This window comes from Chelonia mydas, chromosome 1 (genome assembly GCF_015237465.2).
Source record: "Chelonia mydas isolate rCheMyd1 chromosome 1, rCheMyd1.pri.v2, whole genome shotgun sequence".
NCBI classification, from domain to species: domain Eukaryota; kingdom Metazoa; phylum Chordata; order Testudines; family Cheloniidae; genus Chelonia; species Chelonia mydas.
Genome location: NC_057849.1, coordinates 283,027,169 through 283,044,796, shown reverse-complemented (window position 1 = coordinate 283,044,796; position 17,628 = coordinate 283,027,169). Strand labels below are relative to the sequence as shown.

General features: G+C 42.2%; 1 protein-coding gene across 1 annotated transcript in view; it reads left to right on the top strand.

Moving 5' to 3' along the window:
- Nucleotides 1-7,866, top strand: part of MYRFL (myelin regulatory factor like) — a 74,578-nt gene extending 66,712 nt beyond the window's left edge. Inside the window, exons 22-26 of the mRNA XM_037886615.2 lie at nucleotides 1,616-1,703; nucleotides 1,977-2,051; nucleotides 4,217-4,325; nucleotides 7,153-7,227; nucleotides 7,323-7,866. Of these exons, the coding sequence (XP_037742543.1) occupies nucleotides 1,616-1,703; nucleotides 1,977-2,051; nucleotides 4,217-4,325; nucleotides 7,153-7,227; nucleotides 7,323-7,409 (434 nt within the window). The 3' untranslated portion in view covers nucleotides 7,410-7,866. The remainder of the gene's footprint in view (nucleotides 1-1,615; nucleotides 1,704-1,976; nucleotides 2,052-4,216; nucleotides 4,326-7,152; nucleotides 7,228-7,322) is intronic.
- The last annotated feature ends 9,762 nt before the right edge of the window (nucleotides 7,867-17,628 follow it).

Below are 17,628 nucleotides of genomic sequence, written 5' to 3'. Positions count from 1 at the left end.
CCCTACCTATACTGTAACCTCCCCAACATAGTCAGGCTGCCTAAGCCAGCCTGCTTTCTTTTTCTCCTGAGAGACAGTAAATAGTGTAATTGCCACAGTTATTAGTTACCCACAGCTCTCTAAGCAAGTGCTTTATTCTTACGGTAACAGCATTACTGAGAAAATATATTAAAAACAGTAAAAGAACTTACACACATGCTAATAAGCTTACCAGAGATCACCCCCTACTCCAGTAGTTCTCAAACTTTTGTACTGGTGGTCCCTTTCACATAGCAACCCTCTGAGTGCAATCCCGCACCTTATAAATTAAAAACACTTTTATATATATTTAACACCATTATAAATGCTGGAGGCAAAGCAGGGCCTGGGATGGGGGCTGACAGCTCGTGACCCCCCCCATGTAATAACCTCGCAACCCCCTGAGAGGTCCCGATACCCTAGTTTGAGAACCCCTGCACTGCTCCAACAAGGGCTGTGGGTGGCGATTAGTCATTCAATCCCCCCCGCCCCCACACCGACCCGGAGTTTTCCCTGTGCTGACGAGTTCGTAAAAGCTTTCACTCAGGACTTAGCTCCCCAATGAGTTGGTGAGTGCCTCCTTTATCCAGCTGGAGCCTTTGAAGAGATCATGAATGGGTAATCAGACAGACCAGAGGTTTTTCTTCAAGGCACAGCTTCAAAAGGATGGCTCTGAGAGTGGGTAATGTGTATACTCCCTGTTCCCAAGTATTTTCTAGGAACCCCACTCAACTAAAAATTTGGACTTGACTTGTCCATTGTTTTAAGAGAGTTCTTGGAAGCAGTGTTTACGTTAGTCCTGTCACCCCTAAAATATGAAATTCAGATACAGAATCTGAACCAAGTTCAAACTTCCACAAAGTCTGGGGAGGTGGGTTTGACCTGGTGTTCGAGTTCAACACATCCTAAAGAGAAGGAAGAGAGACAAAGCTGAGATTTGAATTTCCCAAAATCTCAGGAGCTAGAGGTGGAGAGGGGGTTGATCTGGTGTTCTGGTTTGTCCTCATTCTAGATTTTAGCTGATCTGTTTCTTGAACCACAGTTTAATTGGTATGTAAGTGCATATGTACCCATGTTGTATCAAATAGGTTAATATAGAATCAAATACTTTTACAGAATGAAACATTTTCTGCAGGTGCGAATTCTTCGAAAAGTAATTCCAGGGATTCTTAGAAAAGTAATTCCATTCCATTCTGAATCGTTTATCTAGGAAAAGGCAATGATTTTCAAATTAAGGGCTGGTGTCTCTCAGGTGTATCTGTGCAAGAGCAGCTCCTGTTAAGGAAACTAAATATGCAAATACACTCAGCAACTCTACCTTAGATGCTCTGTTCTAGGAAAATGTTTTAATATGAGGTGCCCAATATGTTGCCCATGGAATTCTGACATGTGACTTTTAGTTTCAATCTCCCCTTTAACTGCGGAATGAGGATAAAGCTCATCAGCTGAAGGTTTCTATTGCTGGTGACTAGACCTGCAGCAACTTCTACCATGGATAATAAGGGGCTGGGAACTACGGCGTTAACTGCAATGTTATTACTGTCTTACCCCAAATTCCTGAAGTAATCCAGGAAAAAATTGTTCCTAATGTTTTTAGGGATTGATACAACAATCAGTTCCATGCAGATTTTGGAAACGCAGCAAAAAATTGACCGTCGCTATTGTAGTAAAGGTCGACAGTGCAGGTGGGTGAAATATTTTGTTACATTTTATTAGTGTGATGAGGTATAAATGCCATTAAGGTGGCATTGGTGCCTGCCTGTCCTCTCATGTGTTTTGATAAATATCCATTCCATTTTTCAAAGTTAATTGCAAATATTATTGTTTAAAAGAGACTTTTTACAGCATAATCTATTAAATGTTTTTTCTTAATCCAGATATAATTTTCATACTCATGCAGACAAACTTCATGAATTCTTTGGTGTTAATGTTGTCCCTTTATTGTTGCCAACATTTAGGTCTGGAAATTACAGCTATGTTATTCCTGTTAACAAATACACGCCCATCAATGTAATACTCTCATTGGAAATCAAGTAAGTACAATCAATGCAAGTGTCTATAGGAAAAATGTGCTCTGGGCTTTAGAATGAAATTGCTTCTGCCTCATTTTTCTGGACCCCAGATGAAACTCATTCCTGTGCAGAGGGCCAGGACTATGTCTAGGCATAACTTAAGTCTTTGAAATAGCTCTGCAGTGGGATATACTGCATCAGGCTAGTGCCAGCACTCTGCACAAGGATGCATTTCACCCACTGAGATAGATGTTAAAATGTGATCGTCTTAGGCCCAAATCCTATAGATAAGCCCATATGTAACATTACTCGCTGCCCATAGCATTTGAAGGATTGGGGCCTTCATTTATTGTGATTTTTCTTAATAAAGGAAATGTTAATTAAGAGACTAGAAAATAGTTCCTGTCCTTACCTGTGCCATGGGGCAGAGCTAACCAACAGCAAAGCTCTTAGTCAGCAAAGGCTTCTCGTCTTGAACATAGGTCGAGTTCCATTCTGTTCTCTCAGAAGTAACCGGTTCTTCTGCTCCGCTTCTCCTCCAGTGGAGACTGATCCCACTCAAAATCGTTGTTGAATTGGGAATGCTTAGTTCTGCCTCATGACATTTCATTACTCTGATCTCTCAGAATTCCAAGGCAGAGTTTTATGAAGCTAATGGAACACGCTTTAAAGGCAATCTGCTGACCTCACATACGAACACTCTCGCTTGTAAGATTAGCGTGACCATAACAGGACTCCTACTGAAGTGGCTGTGCATCATCTGAAGCGGTAGAAAGAAACCTTTTGTTTAAGCGTGTGACTTTATGTACAAATGTTGCAGCCCTCGTGCATGGATATGAATGTGTCATGCTCATAGTTTTAGAAAATAGGGTGCTGAACTTATTGTCATGCTCCTGCTGTGATCTTCAGTTCTTTTGCTCTGAATGTATTTCAGTGACCTTTCACTGACAAAACAAACCAATCAGAAATCCACAGACAATCCACATTTAATTGCGTGTTGTTATATCCAAATACTATGTTCTTATTTCCACTAAATAAAATCAAGTGAAGCCAACATACCCCATTGCAACCTATCTAGGGCGCAGTATGTGGCATGTGTATTATACACTTGTACAATTGCTGTGTTGTAGAAATGTCTAAGTAAAGCTGTACAAGCCCTTTTTTCTCCTCCCAGAAAAAAAACAACCCTACATTTTTATGCCACCTTGCTGCTTCCATTTTTCTGTCACCTGTTGCCTCATCCAGCTTCTTCTGGGTCTGTGTTTTTCTGACCCTCAAGTCCTATCACAGCTGCCCAGGCTGGCAGGATTGGAATGGCATGACCATGGTCAGATACTACTGGAAGAGGAGGAGGGCAGGATCTTTTCTGTGGAAGGATTCTGACTGGAATTCTCTCCCTGGGCCAATGTTGACCTGTGACCTCAATCAGGGCAAAGCGCAGGATGTGCTTGTTCCCTTTTTAATTGCGTGCATGTTTGTGCACAGCAGGATTGTGGTTCTTTGTGAAGGTTCCTGTTCTAATGTGTGTGTTGGGCTTGTCTTCTGTCAAGGTTTGTTTACTGTCTTGTTATGGTACCCAAAGGTTTTCTGGCCCTGGGGAATGATAAACTAAAGCATGTAGTTATTGTTGTTTTGGAGAGATTGGAATATGCTATAGCCTTTGGTCTGAACGTCCTTTAGTGTTGGAGAAGTTTATATGCAGACATGGATTTGGCTTTGCAGTTAGATGGGCTGAACCAAAACTGCAGATGCCAACTCTCCCAGGAAAGAGTCCAGATCAGGATTAGAGTTTCTGAGCCACAGAAACCCTAATTTCCTTTATTTTGGCCACTAGGGGCGTGTCTACATTGCAGCTGGGGGTGTGAATGGCAGCTGGTGCGGACGTGCCCACGCTGGTTGTACTCTGGCTAGCTCACTAATAATAGAAGTGAGGTTGCCATGGCGTGGGCTGCACATGTGAGTGTTTACTCTGGGGAGTGAAATGGGCTTGTGCAGCCTGTGCTGTGCCATTTCCTTACTTCTTTTTGTAGCCCTCTAGCTAAAGGACAGCCACACGACCTGCCATTCACACCCCCAGCTGCAATGAAGACACTACCCTTAAGAATTTGTTTTAGTTTTTTTCCAGTCTGTCTTTCAGTTCCAAGCAGCAGAGTAGAACCTTGGATTCTTTTTCTTTTTTCTTGAAGCACTACGGAGCCATTAATCGTCTTTCAATGCAAAGTCACTTTTGGAAATATGTGTTCCTATCAGTCACGAAACAGAAACAAAAGAGAGGCTTTCCAAGAAACCACCCAGGTAACACTTTTCTCAGTTGCAAAGCTAAAATGAAAATCGAGGCAAACCCAGGAATACATGTTCAATGTCCCCATGAACTTGGCCCTGAGAGGTATTAAGCAAAGAAATAATTTGTAACTAGTCTCACCCTCTGTCAAATCATTTGGCACTTCTTAAAGACATCCCTGCATGCATCTTTCTGGGACAACCCTGATACCTAAATTGCATGGGACTGTGGGCCTCAGTGATGCATTTTGGGATGTCTTTAGGAAGTGCCAGTATATGTTATAGATGAGACGATAAAACTTTGAAAAGGTTAGTCATAACTCATGTATCTGCTAAACGTCCCTCCCCAGTACAGGAGATGGAGACATTCGGGCTGTAATTCTGTGAAGCTGTGGGTGCTTAACTCCCTTCCCCAGCAGAAGGCCATCCTGGGGTGATCAAAGCACAGAGATGTGTTAGGGGTAGGGGACAGAAGAGCCTACACTCAGGAACTCCAGGCACATACAAAGGCAGCAAAAGCAAGCCAACAAATCTCTAGGTTCAGTCAATTCCGCACTTGGGGGTGCTTGAAAAATATCAATGAAAAATCGATACAAGATTAAAACCCTCAAATTATTTTGGCAAACATATTAGGACAAATTCTGCTCACAGTTTAATGGTGGAAATCCAAACTAAAATCCAAATCTAATAGAGTTAGTCTGCATTTCCACTGGTGTAAATGAAAGTAGAACTTAACCCGTTAGTGCGAATCAGTTTGCTGCTGCACATTGCAAAAACTGAATTAATGATGCTTTAAGGCTCCCATTGGGCTCTTGTGAGGGTGGCTTTTTCCTGTCTTCATTTCTCCTCTGGCCTCTGTAGACTCACTCAAATATAAAATGCATGTTACATACCATTTGGGGTGCATGGACCCTCACAAACTTCAGAGCTGAAACTCTCCACTGGAGGTAAATACCTATGGAGGAAGATGTAACACGATAGGACTCTGGGGTGTTCGCCACCGTGGCCACATGGTGATGAAGTCCCCCTCCCCCAAGCCCCTGGCCATCCTACTGCTTCCACTGCTAGTGAATTATGACTTTAAGGTGAAATCCTGGCTCCATTGAAAACAAAGGTAAAACTGCCATTTAGTTCAGTGGGGCCAGGATTTCACCTATAAAGCAATGTAGAGAGAAGCTTGCTGTGTGTAGGTGAGAATTATTTTCATGTATTCTCTGGGATGTCTTGGGGGGAATAGAAGTTGTGCCAAACACCGGAACTTTTCCCACCACCCAAGCCAGTTGGAGGTCTGATCCTGCCAGGTGCTGGGCACTCACCTCCAGCAAAGGGGTGAGTGCCCTTAAACTCCCATTAACTTCAATAAGAATTGAGGCAGCTCAGTACCTCACAGGAATGGGTATTTAATCTTTATTGTACTTGCCTGGAAGTGCGTCTGCTAGCTTAAAAAAAGGGTGGGAGTGGGGAATAAAGGTGGTAGAAAATTTGCAAATAAAATTCTAGGGCAAACCTACATGTCATGAACACTTGGGAGTCGTGTTTGGCCCATTACAAATCTGCTTTTAGCTTGGGGAGCATACATGCTCCTCACACCCTGCATTCTTAAGTATTATTAAATTGCTGATTTGCTGCTGTGCTGATCAGCTGGAGCCCTGTCTTCCTCCACCTGCCCAAGATGACTTTCAAATGCCATTGAAAAAGGTGTAGGGTTGCTGTGGTTACAGCGAATCATCAGGTACAAGCGAATGAAGACCCTGGGAGCTCTGACCTCCAGCTGTATTTCCAGCAGCCCCTGAAGCTCTGAGTCAAACCCAGAGAGTCTCCATATCTGCCCACGTAGGGATGTCATTGGGACTGACTGGCAGCAAAGCTAGTCAGGCTTCATGTGTCAACTTGAAATTCACATCAAAGGACTAAAGCTGTCTAGTTTGACCCATAGGTAAGAAACTGCTTCCAGCAGCTGTAACAGTGAGTTATTCAAGGTTGGCATGAGTCAGAATAAAAATGCTGCTATTGAAAGTATTTGTTTTCAAGCTTATTTTCCTGAGCATAGAGAGATTTATTCCCCAGGGGTTAGTAGCCCAGCAGTCAGCTGGCCTCTGAACAATTTCTGCCTAAAATTTATAATGTGCATAATACCTATTGCCCCAGGGCGAGAGGGGTAGCTGGGATTTTGATATCTGTGACATCTGTGAGGTCCTTGAATGAAATGTGAGTGCCAAGTCAAACCATTATAACATTGTTCTTCCTGGAAACAGTTGGGTTGAATTATCCCTATACAATCTCAGGGAAAAGTGTCAGAGCCAAAATACATTACTTGCATTTGTATGTGGTAGAGTGTTATATCACACACACAACCAAATTTTACATGCATACATCTTCTTGCAACAGTCCTGGAGTGAAGACGCTGCTTTATGCCTTGGAATACATAGAAGCCTGTGCACACCGAGGGTATTAGCCCTGCTGCGGCTTGTTAATCAGCTGAATCACGTTTACCACTAGTGCACTGTAAACTTTACAGAGCACTTTGGCACCTCTGGAAAATTTCTAGTTTCCTAAAGGAGTCAAGAGGGAGCTCCGTGATTCACAGCCAGCCTAGAATGCTGGGAGCCAGATGTCTGTCAATTCCTGAGCTGATCAGAACAAAACCCATTCAGAACATTAAAAGTCAGCACTTTCCTTTTGTCTTTAAGTGTGCTGACTTCTCTCACTGTAGCTATCAAGTCTTGTTATCGCAATGACTCATACTGCATTTGGCAGGGAAATGCTTTCACAGCCTATCCTTCTCTCCAACTGAATGTAAAATGAGGTTATCAAATTTCTCTTTCTATAATTCATTATCTAGGGATGTCAGCATATTTGGATTCTCCCTGTAACTTGGTGGTATGACAGCGCATACCATTTCCGAGTAGCTGCACCGGTAAGCCTTTTTCAAATGGGAAATAGACCAAAAGACAAATGACATTTTAGCTGTGATTAGTTTCTACATTAATCTCCTTTATTTTTCTCCTGCAGGATCTTGCAGACTGTTCAACAGATCCAAATTATGCTGGGATATTTTTTACGGATTACTACTTCTACTTCTATCGACAGTGTAACTAAAATATTGCTGATCATTCTGTTTATTGGGGGGGGGGGGAAGATAATACTCATGGTACCGAAAAGACTATTGTCTTAGTAAAAGTTTGCAAATGAAATGAGATGTGCGGAATGTTTCCTAGTTAACTTTTAGAGACAAGTGGGCAAAAATAAATTATTTGACTGTAGTCCAGGCTCTGCATGTCAAGTCATTACTTGTAAAAGGACGTGATTTCTGAAAATCAATGGAGAGCTCAATGTGTAGATATTAAAGGGTTCCACTGCTCTTAGCACTGCTATAAAATACAGGAGATGGGGAAAAAATAGCGGCATTCTAATATACTTCAGACTGTTCAGAAGACTTTGACATAATAAAAACATCAGTTGCAGCTGAGACTTGTTTTTGTCGTACAAGCATCTACCCTCCAGTATTGTCTGCCTCCTTCTTTATAGTATTATGATTTCTACCAAACAAAAGCTTTGTTACAGAGGAGGTTGTACAAGTACAAAATCTCATTGACGTAATAGCGACAAGTTTAGGAAAACTTGTTCCACAGTGCATGCAATTATTTCGCTGCGTCATGTGGGCCAACACACCCGTGCTAACATCACACTCAGCAACAAATGTGCAACTTTAACACCAGTGATGTTGATGCTAGAATGAAGAGTATGTTTCAGATATGATCTTTTGGTTTGATCTGTGCAGAAGAATATATCCTTGGTTATTTTTTGGAGTGTGTCATGGCTGTGCTATGCCCCAGCTTTTAAGCAGTCTCTTGGAGAAACCACTTCAGTGGGCCAACCCCAAGAGTTTCCCGTCAAGTAAGTCACTTTCATGCACATCATTCATTAAAAAGTTACAGAAAATTCCCACTTTGTTACAATGTGTAAAGACATGTGTCAGTGTGCTGGAAGAGTGAGAGAACAGGAAAATGATAATGGGATGCTGTGCATAGTTTTGTACGATAGACGTGTACTTGGTGGTATCTACATTCTTCTATGTTTAGGAAAATTGTTTTTTTAAAGATAAGGTTAGGATGACTGTCACTTAAGTTGTACGTTTGCTGTTGAGATAGAGGAAGTACATGAATTATGAGTAGTGGATGCTGTCAGTAAGTGGGTATAAGGAAAATTATTTGTATTGGGGAGGGAGGAGAAAAAGGAATATAATGGTGATATTCTAGATTTTGGGAAATTGATTAAATGTACATGTGAGCAATCTTAATCCTAAATTAAATCTATTGTTTGTTTTTTGGGAAATTTCTCTGGTTTCTAAATAAACGTAAAAATGCTAATATATATTCAGATGTTCACCATGAGGGGAAAAACTCTGAAGAAAATCTTGCCTCTAAAAATCAGTTTACTTTACTCTTTGACCACAAACACTAAAATGTCTTAATTGTAATTGTATGGCTACTGCCTGACACCACTATAGGGCAGAATTAAGGTTGTCTGGGTGCCTTAAGTTTGTATTTCTTTAATATAATCCTTAACTCTGAACTTTCTGGGTTTATAGAAGTTTGGGGATAATTGCAACCTCCCTGAAATTTTTTACTCCCAGATGACTAGCAGAAACTCTCAACCTTGACTCCATCTTTGCCGGGGAATATGTCATATAGATGACATATTCTATAATAGCCTGGAAATGGGCTTGATATGGAAGTCTGGATCCAAAAGGATTCAGAATCTGGACAAAACCAATTTCTGCTTTTAGGTTTCAGAGGAGAATCTCCTACATTGATGGTTGTCTCTTAAAAATTACACATGCTCGCCATCAAACACATGACCATACACATGCATTTTTAACAAAACTGTAGATCAATAGGCCTACCTGCTTTTCATTGGATATTGCTCTTGGTAGATATATTGTTCTAACTGACCTGTAGCACTGCAGTGGGAGAATGTGGGTTTTCCACAATGTAACTTCATCAAAACAAACCTCTGGCTAATGCTAGTGGAGACCCCCCCCAACATTTTTGTGCAACATTTTCATGGTGTATTTTGTACAAATTGAATTTTTGACAAGTTTAGTTGAAAATTCTGTAAGTTTCAACCAGTTTCACCCATGGCACATTTATCTAGCCACTCTCCTTTTAGGACTTGATGCAGGTTCAAAGGAATGGCTGTTGTGCAGAGGCCCATATTCTAAGTTGTCCAACGTAACAAAAGTCCAGCTCTTGTTGATTATTTATAAAGTAAGCAAAAGTTGGAAACTGACTAGTACAGTACAAACTGGATAGTCTAAGTTAAAGTAATTGTGATAATGGGTCTTCATAGCTTCTGGGAAAGTCTCAGCTTGGTGTGACAAGCTGAGATTCTAGAAAGGGGAGGAAATGTTTATAGTTAAATAACCATGTCTTTTGTTTTGTTACTTGTAAATGGGATGAGGCTGTCACTGACATCTTCTTGGACACTGAGCTTACATTGAAATGTAGATAAACAGGCTCAGAATGAAGCCCAACCCCCTCCCCACCTCTTCCGTCCATGTAAGCACTTAGGACCCAGGTCCCAGAATCTGGTGGAGGATAAGTCCAAGCCTAAATCCCTCTGGGACTTGGGTCCAAATGTTATCATTTTGTAGTGTGGACGGAACATAGGCCTGGGTTCTCAAGACTCATGTCCTTAGAGACCACCAACACTATCCCATAATCCCATGGGCCAGTGTTCCTAACCCATTCCAAAAGTAGCCTATTGACTCCCAGGAAATGGAAGCAACCCCTCTGGTGCAAGTACAGCTGCTCGGCGTTTAACCCTTCCGTTTGATTCTGACCACTGAGCTGCAGACAGAGATAACTGTCTATGGCCACTGACAGGAACAAGTCTTTGACAAGTGTGCTACTACCTGGCCACTGAACCACAGTCAGATACTGGTAAATCTCTGGTGTGAGATGAGCATGACATTCAAATTCAGTCAGAGTCCCAGAAATGACCATGTGTACCAAGTAGTAGTGAACACGTTGACAATGTTGGAGATTCACTGGACCTATGACCAATGCAGAAAGCAAGTTAAGCAACTCAAGAGAGAGTGCTGGAAAGTCAGGGATGAGAACAGCCCCTCGGAGAACTCACCATCATCCTGCCTCTTTTATGAGGACTGTGACCAGGTGCTCGATACTATGCCAAAACACTGATCCCGCAGCAGTTCATGATAGCCTGGTCAGCCGGGATGGTGAGCTTCTGATCCCCCAAATCCAATATAGCACTGGAGGGGAGCCAGCAAACAGTGGATCAGGCTAGCAAAGTGACTCTGATGCTCATACCAGTCCCCAAGGAGGCTTTGCCGATGGAGCAGCTGCCGCATGTCCTGGATCCAAACCTGCAAGAATTTGATGACCCCCATGAGGAGCAGCTGGTCACAGAACAGGCAGCAGAAACAGATGAAGCAGAAGTAGCCCCGGAGCCTGGTAATTTTCTGGCTCTGTTGTTGTTAATGTACAAATGGGACTGATTTCCAGTTTGAGCAATTTTTGAGCAATGCAATTTTTGTTACAAGTCATGGGTAGCAGTGTGTATTTGGTAATAGAGAAGACTTCATGCCAGCCCCATGGCATTATCCCCCACACCACAACGTGGAATTCAAAATGAAGACTGGGAAGTGAAAAACAGTTAAGCATTTCATGTGACAGTTTTACCTGATACGCACACATTCTTACAAAGATATGCTGGGGTGTTCAGAGGAAGAATCTTATATTGCCTTCCTTTTCTGAGTACTCAGAATTTTTGAGCCTTGACGTTCCAAAGGCACTTTTCTCTGAGGATGTTCTGAACCTTTTTTGAAGCCCTGAGGCAAAAATGCACTGTGATACATCTGCTTTCAGGCCCTTCCACCTTTGCAGCTCAGTCTCAGTCCAACAGGAGCCTGGTTTTTCGAACTGTCGGAGAGCGGTCCAAGAGGCAGCATTTCCTCAATTGCCTTAGGGTTGACATCCTGGACAGGGCCAATAAGCTAGTCAAATACCAAAGGGAAAAGGATTCACGACAAATGGAGATGCCCAGGCAGGCTGTGGAGCATGAGGAGAACACGGCAGTGCAAGAGGAAAGATTTGCAGTGCAGTTTCTGACACAGGAACATCACTTGGGGGAGGAAGATAGAGCACAGCAGCAAGACCTGTTTGAGAGGCTGCTTGCACTAATGGCCACGAGAGTTCAGGCTCCTGCTCCAACTGCACCACGTCCTGAGTCCTCTCCATGGTACCAGGTCCTCCAGACCAGCAATGCATTGGACAATACCAGGTTGGGTGGCCAATGCAACCATGACTGAATGGTAGTTAGACAGGAAAACGTACCTCCTGCAGTTCTTCACTCCTTTGCGGTGGCACCAGGTGTGTGCTAAACATGGTAGAAACAGACAGGAGAATGGTAAACCAGGAGGCACACACAAGTAGAGGGTTTAATTATTTGCAGGGACAAAACATACCTGAAGATGTGTGATGCTGTATAAAACAAAGGTGACCATTTATATCACTCTTATTTCCACGGTTACACCATTCCACAAACCTTATACAAAGTGTATCATATAAGGTGTCAATGGAAAAGTTATGATTTGCTAAGTACGATTATCCTGTTTATATGCATATATCATCTTTGTATCTGAAATCATGAATATTAGCTATGTACTTGTATCTTACACATGTTTTGTATTCCTGGGTGACATCCCCCAGATAGAAGTTACATCAAGGCTAGACAGCTGTGTGTTAATGGCCCCGCTCATCAAGGACACTCAGCTCTCACAGTGGGCTGTTGAAGAAACTCATCCCATCCAGGTGGCTCTTCCTGAGGATGCCTCTGACAGGGAGGGCCCAATGGCCGCTCCCTGTGAGTCACAAGCCGTGATACACTCATGTGACCCTGGACTCCATCTTGGGCCAGTAACTCTCCAAAAACAGGGGAGGTGGGCTTTGTTTGGGACAGTAAACTTCCATGCACTGGGCAGAGGATATAAAAAGGCATGTGAGCCATCTTCATTTTCTTCATTCCCTGCTTCATTTCTCTGGACAAGGAAGGTCTGAACAAGGACTGATGACCCCCAATCTGTTTGGGTGATTCCAGAGAGACTTTTGGAAGATAGCAGTTTATTCCATCACTGCTACAAACCTGATATAAGAACTTTGCAACCACTTGCATGATTCCTTAACCATTCAATAACTCTTTTCTTTCTATTTTTAATTTAGTTTTTACTGACTAAAGGATTGGCATCAGCATGATTATTGGGCAAGATCTGAGTTTTATATTGACCTGGCTAAATGGCTAATCCCTGGGGATTATAGGGACCTTATAGCTGATGAAATTGGTTTTCAGTAACCACTCATCATAAAGTCCAGTGTCTGGGTGGTGAGACAAGGGCTGGAATGCCCAGGGAGACTGCATCTCTGACTTCTTGTTAACCAGTGTGGTGAGACAGAAGTTCACTTTTGTTCCTGGCTTGGTATAATCTAATGATAGAATAACCATCAGTTTGAGGTGAATCTGCCCCATTTCTCAGCAGTCTGCCCTGAATTTGACATTCTCAGCTGTGACCCACTGAGGCATGGTGACAAGATGTACTTACAGTGAGCATTCAAAGGCTACAGCAGGTGCTTTACTAGAGGGCTAGACTACTCCTATTTAGTATGATCAGATCTGGATTTCAAACCACGATGACATCCCATAGTAATACTTGAGTTAATATTTTTTACTTGCATAATGACAGGTTTCAGAGTAACAGCCGTGTTAGTCTGTATTCGCAAAAAGAAAAGGAGTACTTGTGGCACCTTAGAGACTAACCAATTTATTTGAGCATAAGCTTTCGTGATCTCACGAAAGCTTATGCTCAAATAAATTGGTTAGTCTCTAAGGTGCCACAAGTACTCCTTTTCTTTTTGCATTTTTTACTTGACTTTCAAATAAACCACCTAGCCATCTCTTGACTCCTTCAAAAAAGACATCTTCAAAAACACTGTTGGAATTTCTCAGCTTTAAACACATTGGTCCAGCCAGCGAGACCACTCTGTGTTACTGATTCAAAAGTGGTTTTTGGCAAACTGCCCTATACAGAACTGAAAGCAGATTCTAGGTCCCATCATTCACACATGTTCCCCTGAAATTGAGAACTACTGGGCATCATTGGCATAAATTAGACAAGATTGTCAAAAGTCAATGTTTAATCACTTTTTATAGGGTCTCGCTTCCGGATTCAGACAAGATTCCCATTGAACATCATTACCAGATTAAACTTTGAACTCCACACTTAAAAATGTGAGAAAACAGTCCAGTGGGGATCAATCATTTCTTAACTTACAAATATTTGTCACCTTATTTTTCCATCATATGGGTGGAACGGGAATACTGTATCAGTGCATAATCACCTTGCATGCCATGGAAGGAGGCAGGGAGAGGTGGGGCGCATTAGTCCGTGAGCACAGAAGTGGCACAGGCATGTCCACGTGGCATGATAATTCTCTCCTGCTTCACTCATGCATCTGAATCTTTTGCCCTCATATGTAAAGGAAGATGTGCATGAGTCCCGTAAGGGAGCCAAGCAGCTGGCTGGCTTGTACTCAGTTCTGGCCCCTCTACTCAAGTGTGGAGAGTGCCTGGGGCAGAGAAAGTAAACCAAAGCAGGAGTAACTGAAGTTACTCACATGAGAGAGCAGATAGGATTGGATAGGAGAGTAGCTCTGTCTAGTGCCCAGAGGTGAGTAACATTCCCTCTCTCATTTGCACATCAGGTCTCTGGTTTCTCACTCTGGTTGTGGTAGCCATGGTGATTTACAATAATTGCTACCCTGTTCTTCTGCTGTGAGGTGGTTTATGGCTATTTGCTGTAAACATTGTTTCTTACATACTTCTCGTGTTTCTCTCATGCTTCATGCATTTGGCTCTATGGACTTCCCTATGCACACAGTGTGCATTGCTTTTTTTATGTTAACTGTGCTATTATCATTGGAATACAGTAAGTGCCTCCAAAAGACCATAGTGCAATTGTGACCTGAATACCTAATCTATATTGTTTGTTTTGTTGTCTCCTTGTTGACCTATGTATTTATTTATGTAACTTAAAAACAGATCAGCGACCCTGTACAGTAGCTGCTGCTTCACGGTACACAGGGAAATCGTATGAGAGATCAGAACTGAGTTTCATATGTGACGCAAGATTTTTGAGGCTGAATTTCAGGGTATTTGTTTCCTTATGTGAAGACCTCATTCTTGTTAAACGTAGTGTCCCGTGCTTATGAAGCAGCAGTACAGACATATCGTGAAAACTCGCATGATAGAAACCACAAAGTCTCTTACACTGATTATGATCTTCATCTTGGACTAGCTCCACTGAATGGCAGGTATGCAGCTAGCTGCACTGGAAACATGTAACTAAAGCCAAACTCTTTTAGCTTCCAACAGGGTCAAGGGAGGCTTGCTTCTTAGAGGAAAGAATCCAAAATGGGGATTGCAGCTAGGGAAGATGCAGCAAAACCCTGCATTTTGCCCTGTATTGTCATGTAGTTTTGTCCCACCTGCTGATTGGCAGCACTAATGCACTTGTGCTTTTTAAGGTCTCCTGTAAAGCTGCCTCTAGTCTATTGTGGAAAAATGTACTTTCAAAAAATGTCTGACGTACCCAGCAGACCGTTTGCTCAGTCCTTTCTCCTCTTATTGTTCAGATCACCAAGAATAGCCACACTCTGCTTGAAACCAGGATTTTGGAGCAACCGAAGTAAAGGTAGCCCTGATTGATCTATCCCAGCTTTTACATAAGACCCAGGACCTTCTCAGACAGGATATTTGGGGCAGGTTTAGTCTGTGCTATGCAGGTATGCAGCCAGGATGGATGGTTTAAATTAAAAAAAAAACTGCTAACTTTTATCTTAAGTGGTAAATGTGAGTGAGAATGAGTCTTGGGGCTGCCAGCGAAGTCAGTGATAGTCGCCAGTGCTTAGCCCTTATCAAAATTAATCCCCCCCCTTCTATTTAGTAGCCAAGACGTGAATTTAGGTGCCTAACTTTAGACCCCAGGTTTGAACATTTTGGCTGTAATTCAAGGTGCTCATTAATCTGGGACGCAGCTGTCTACTATGTAAACACACGTTTAGAATATATGCAGTAAAAATCGTTATGAACAGTGGTTATAGAGCAACTTAAAGAACCACTTTCCACTGCTAAATACCTCTGTTGGTTAGCAGCCCTCTCTTTCTGCCTTTCTGTCTCTCTCGTGCGTGCCCACACACAGTCAGACAGACAGCAAATCATGACCATGTTATGGATTTGTTTCGTGATACTTTTTTAAAGCTGATATTAGTGGTTTTGAGTTCTGAGTGGATTACTTGTGAAACTGAGATATTTATAAATATCCCAGTCTACTCACACACAGTTGCAGTAATGGAATACAATTCAAAGGCACTAAAATCAAGCTACTAAAACACTGGTGCTTCTTAAGAATAGGATCTATAAGGCATCCACACAATAGCTACGTACTGTATGCTTAAACACACAGATAAATGTTGTTTCTGCCTCTCAAATCAAGCAACAGGAAGTTCCAAAAACCTTTTCATTATTAGCACTCAAATCACTGGCAGTCTGCTTTCCTCCATACAAGACATTCAGGGAGCCATGGTCCCAACCTTGATGAGTTTACACTCTCAATATACAGAGACAAATTGTACTACTGGCTGACTAAAAGATGAGTCTTTAATAGATGCCAGAAGATGTCAGCAGGTCACTGGGTAATGTGTGACCAGATTGGCTGTGAGTTTAAAAATGTCAGCAAGGCAGTATAGTATGAAATAAGTACATTTGATATGGATTCAATGTAGGCACAACCATTTTTAACACTCTCACATATCTTAAAATAGTCGAACTGCCTTTTACAAATGTAATCTCTCCCTCTCCCCCCGGTTCCCAAATAGCTTGTTTTACTGGCCTTAGATTTCTTTGCCCGAATTTCATAAAAATTGGCATTTTCAGTCAAAGGACAAGCTGCTGATTTAAAATAGGTTTTATAATGGAAATCCTGACCCAGTTTTAACCTTCCTTGCCATAGTCCTGGAACAGGCTGGGGAGTCTACCCAGGGTCAGTCAATGTAGTAGTGGAACAGAAGCCTTTTATTACTATTTGGCCAGAATTCAGAGAGCCTGTTTTCCCCAATAGCTGACCACAGCCACAGTGCTGGAGAGGAGCAGACTTGAGGTTGCGTCCTCACTTGGCTCTTCAAGAAGGTCAGTTCCTCAGATCAGGCATCTTTATTTGGCGTCTGCTATTCCAAGCAAGGGTGCTGGAACAATTTTTATAGTGGGGATGCTCAGAGCCATTGAACCAAACTGTAAACTCTGTATATAATGGAAACTACTTCAAGACAGGGGGTGCAGCAGCTCCACCCATACCCTGAATTCCAGTATGTATGAGTCCAGTCAGCCCTATTCTCCTGAAACCCACCTCTCTCTCTCTCTCTCTCTCTCTGTCTTTATGGAGGAAAGGCCCTCACCTGCTGGCCTCCTATTTCAGGGCCTTAATTGACTATACTTCCTTTGGCCTGACAGATCTTTTCCTAGTCATCCTGGGCTCCTGCTTTATCTTTTCCAAAGAAGGGAATTGTTACAATACTTTTAAATAATGAGATTTAAAAGAGGTCATCTTAGTAATGGGAATAAGGGAAGCTGCTTTTATGAATGGAGTTTGGGACAAAACTCATTTTGTTAAGGGGCAGCTTCTTTAATTTCCAGTTGATATAAAATGTATTGCATCAATGTTGGTGCACAGTACTACAAGCACAGAATTTACAAATTCAAGTTTCATGTCCATTTCACTTGCAGGAATATTCAGCTGGGTTACACCATTGCTTTGCATTTCTTATCCAATCTTAATGTTACACTTTCCTCTCCACAACATAATCTAAATGATAGACCAGCTGGATGTATTGATTAAAATCCTTATTTGGCTTTTTTATTAATCTTCATGGTCCTGTCCTAGAATTATGAGGTGGCCAGGGTCTATCAGAAAAGAAATCTGTAGGAGTAAAATGCAATATTTACAAGTTAAGGCTTCTACCTAAAACATATTGCTGATGCCTAAAATAAGTTGATTTGTGAACACACTGTTGTACCCACAAAGCATTATACATTTCGGGGGAGGGATATCTCAGTGGTTTGAGCATTGGCCTGCTAAACCCAGGGTTGTGAGTTCAATCCTTGAGGGGGCCATTTAGGGATCTGGGGCAAAAATTGGGGATTGGTCCTGCTTTGAACAGGGGGTTGGACTAGATGACCTCCTGAG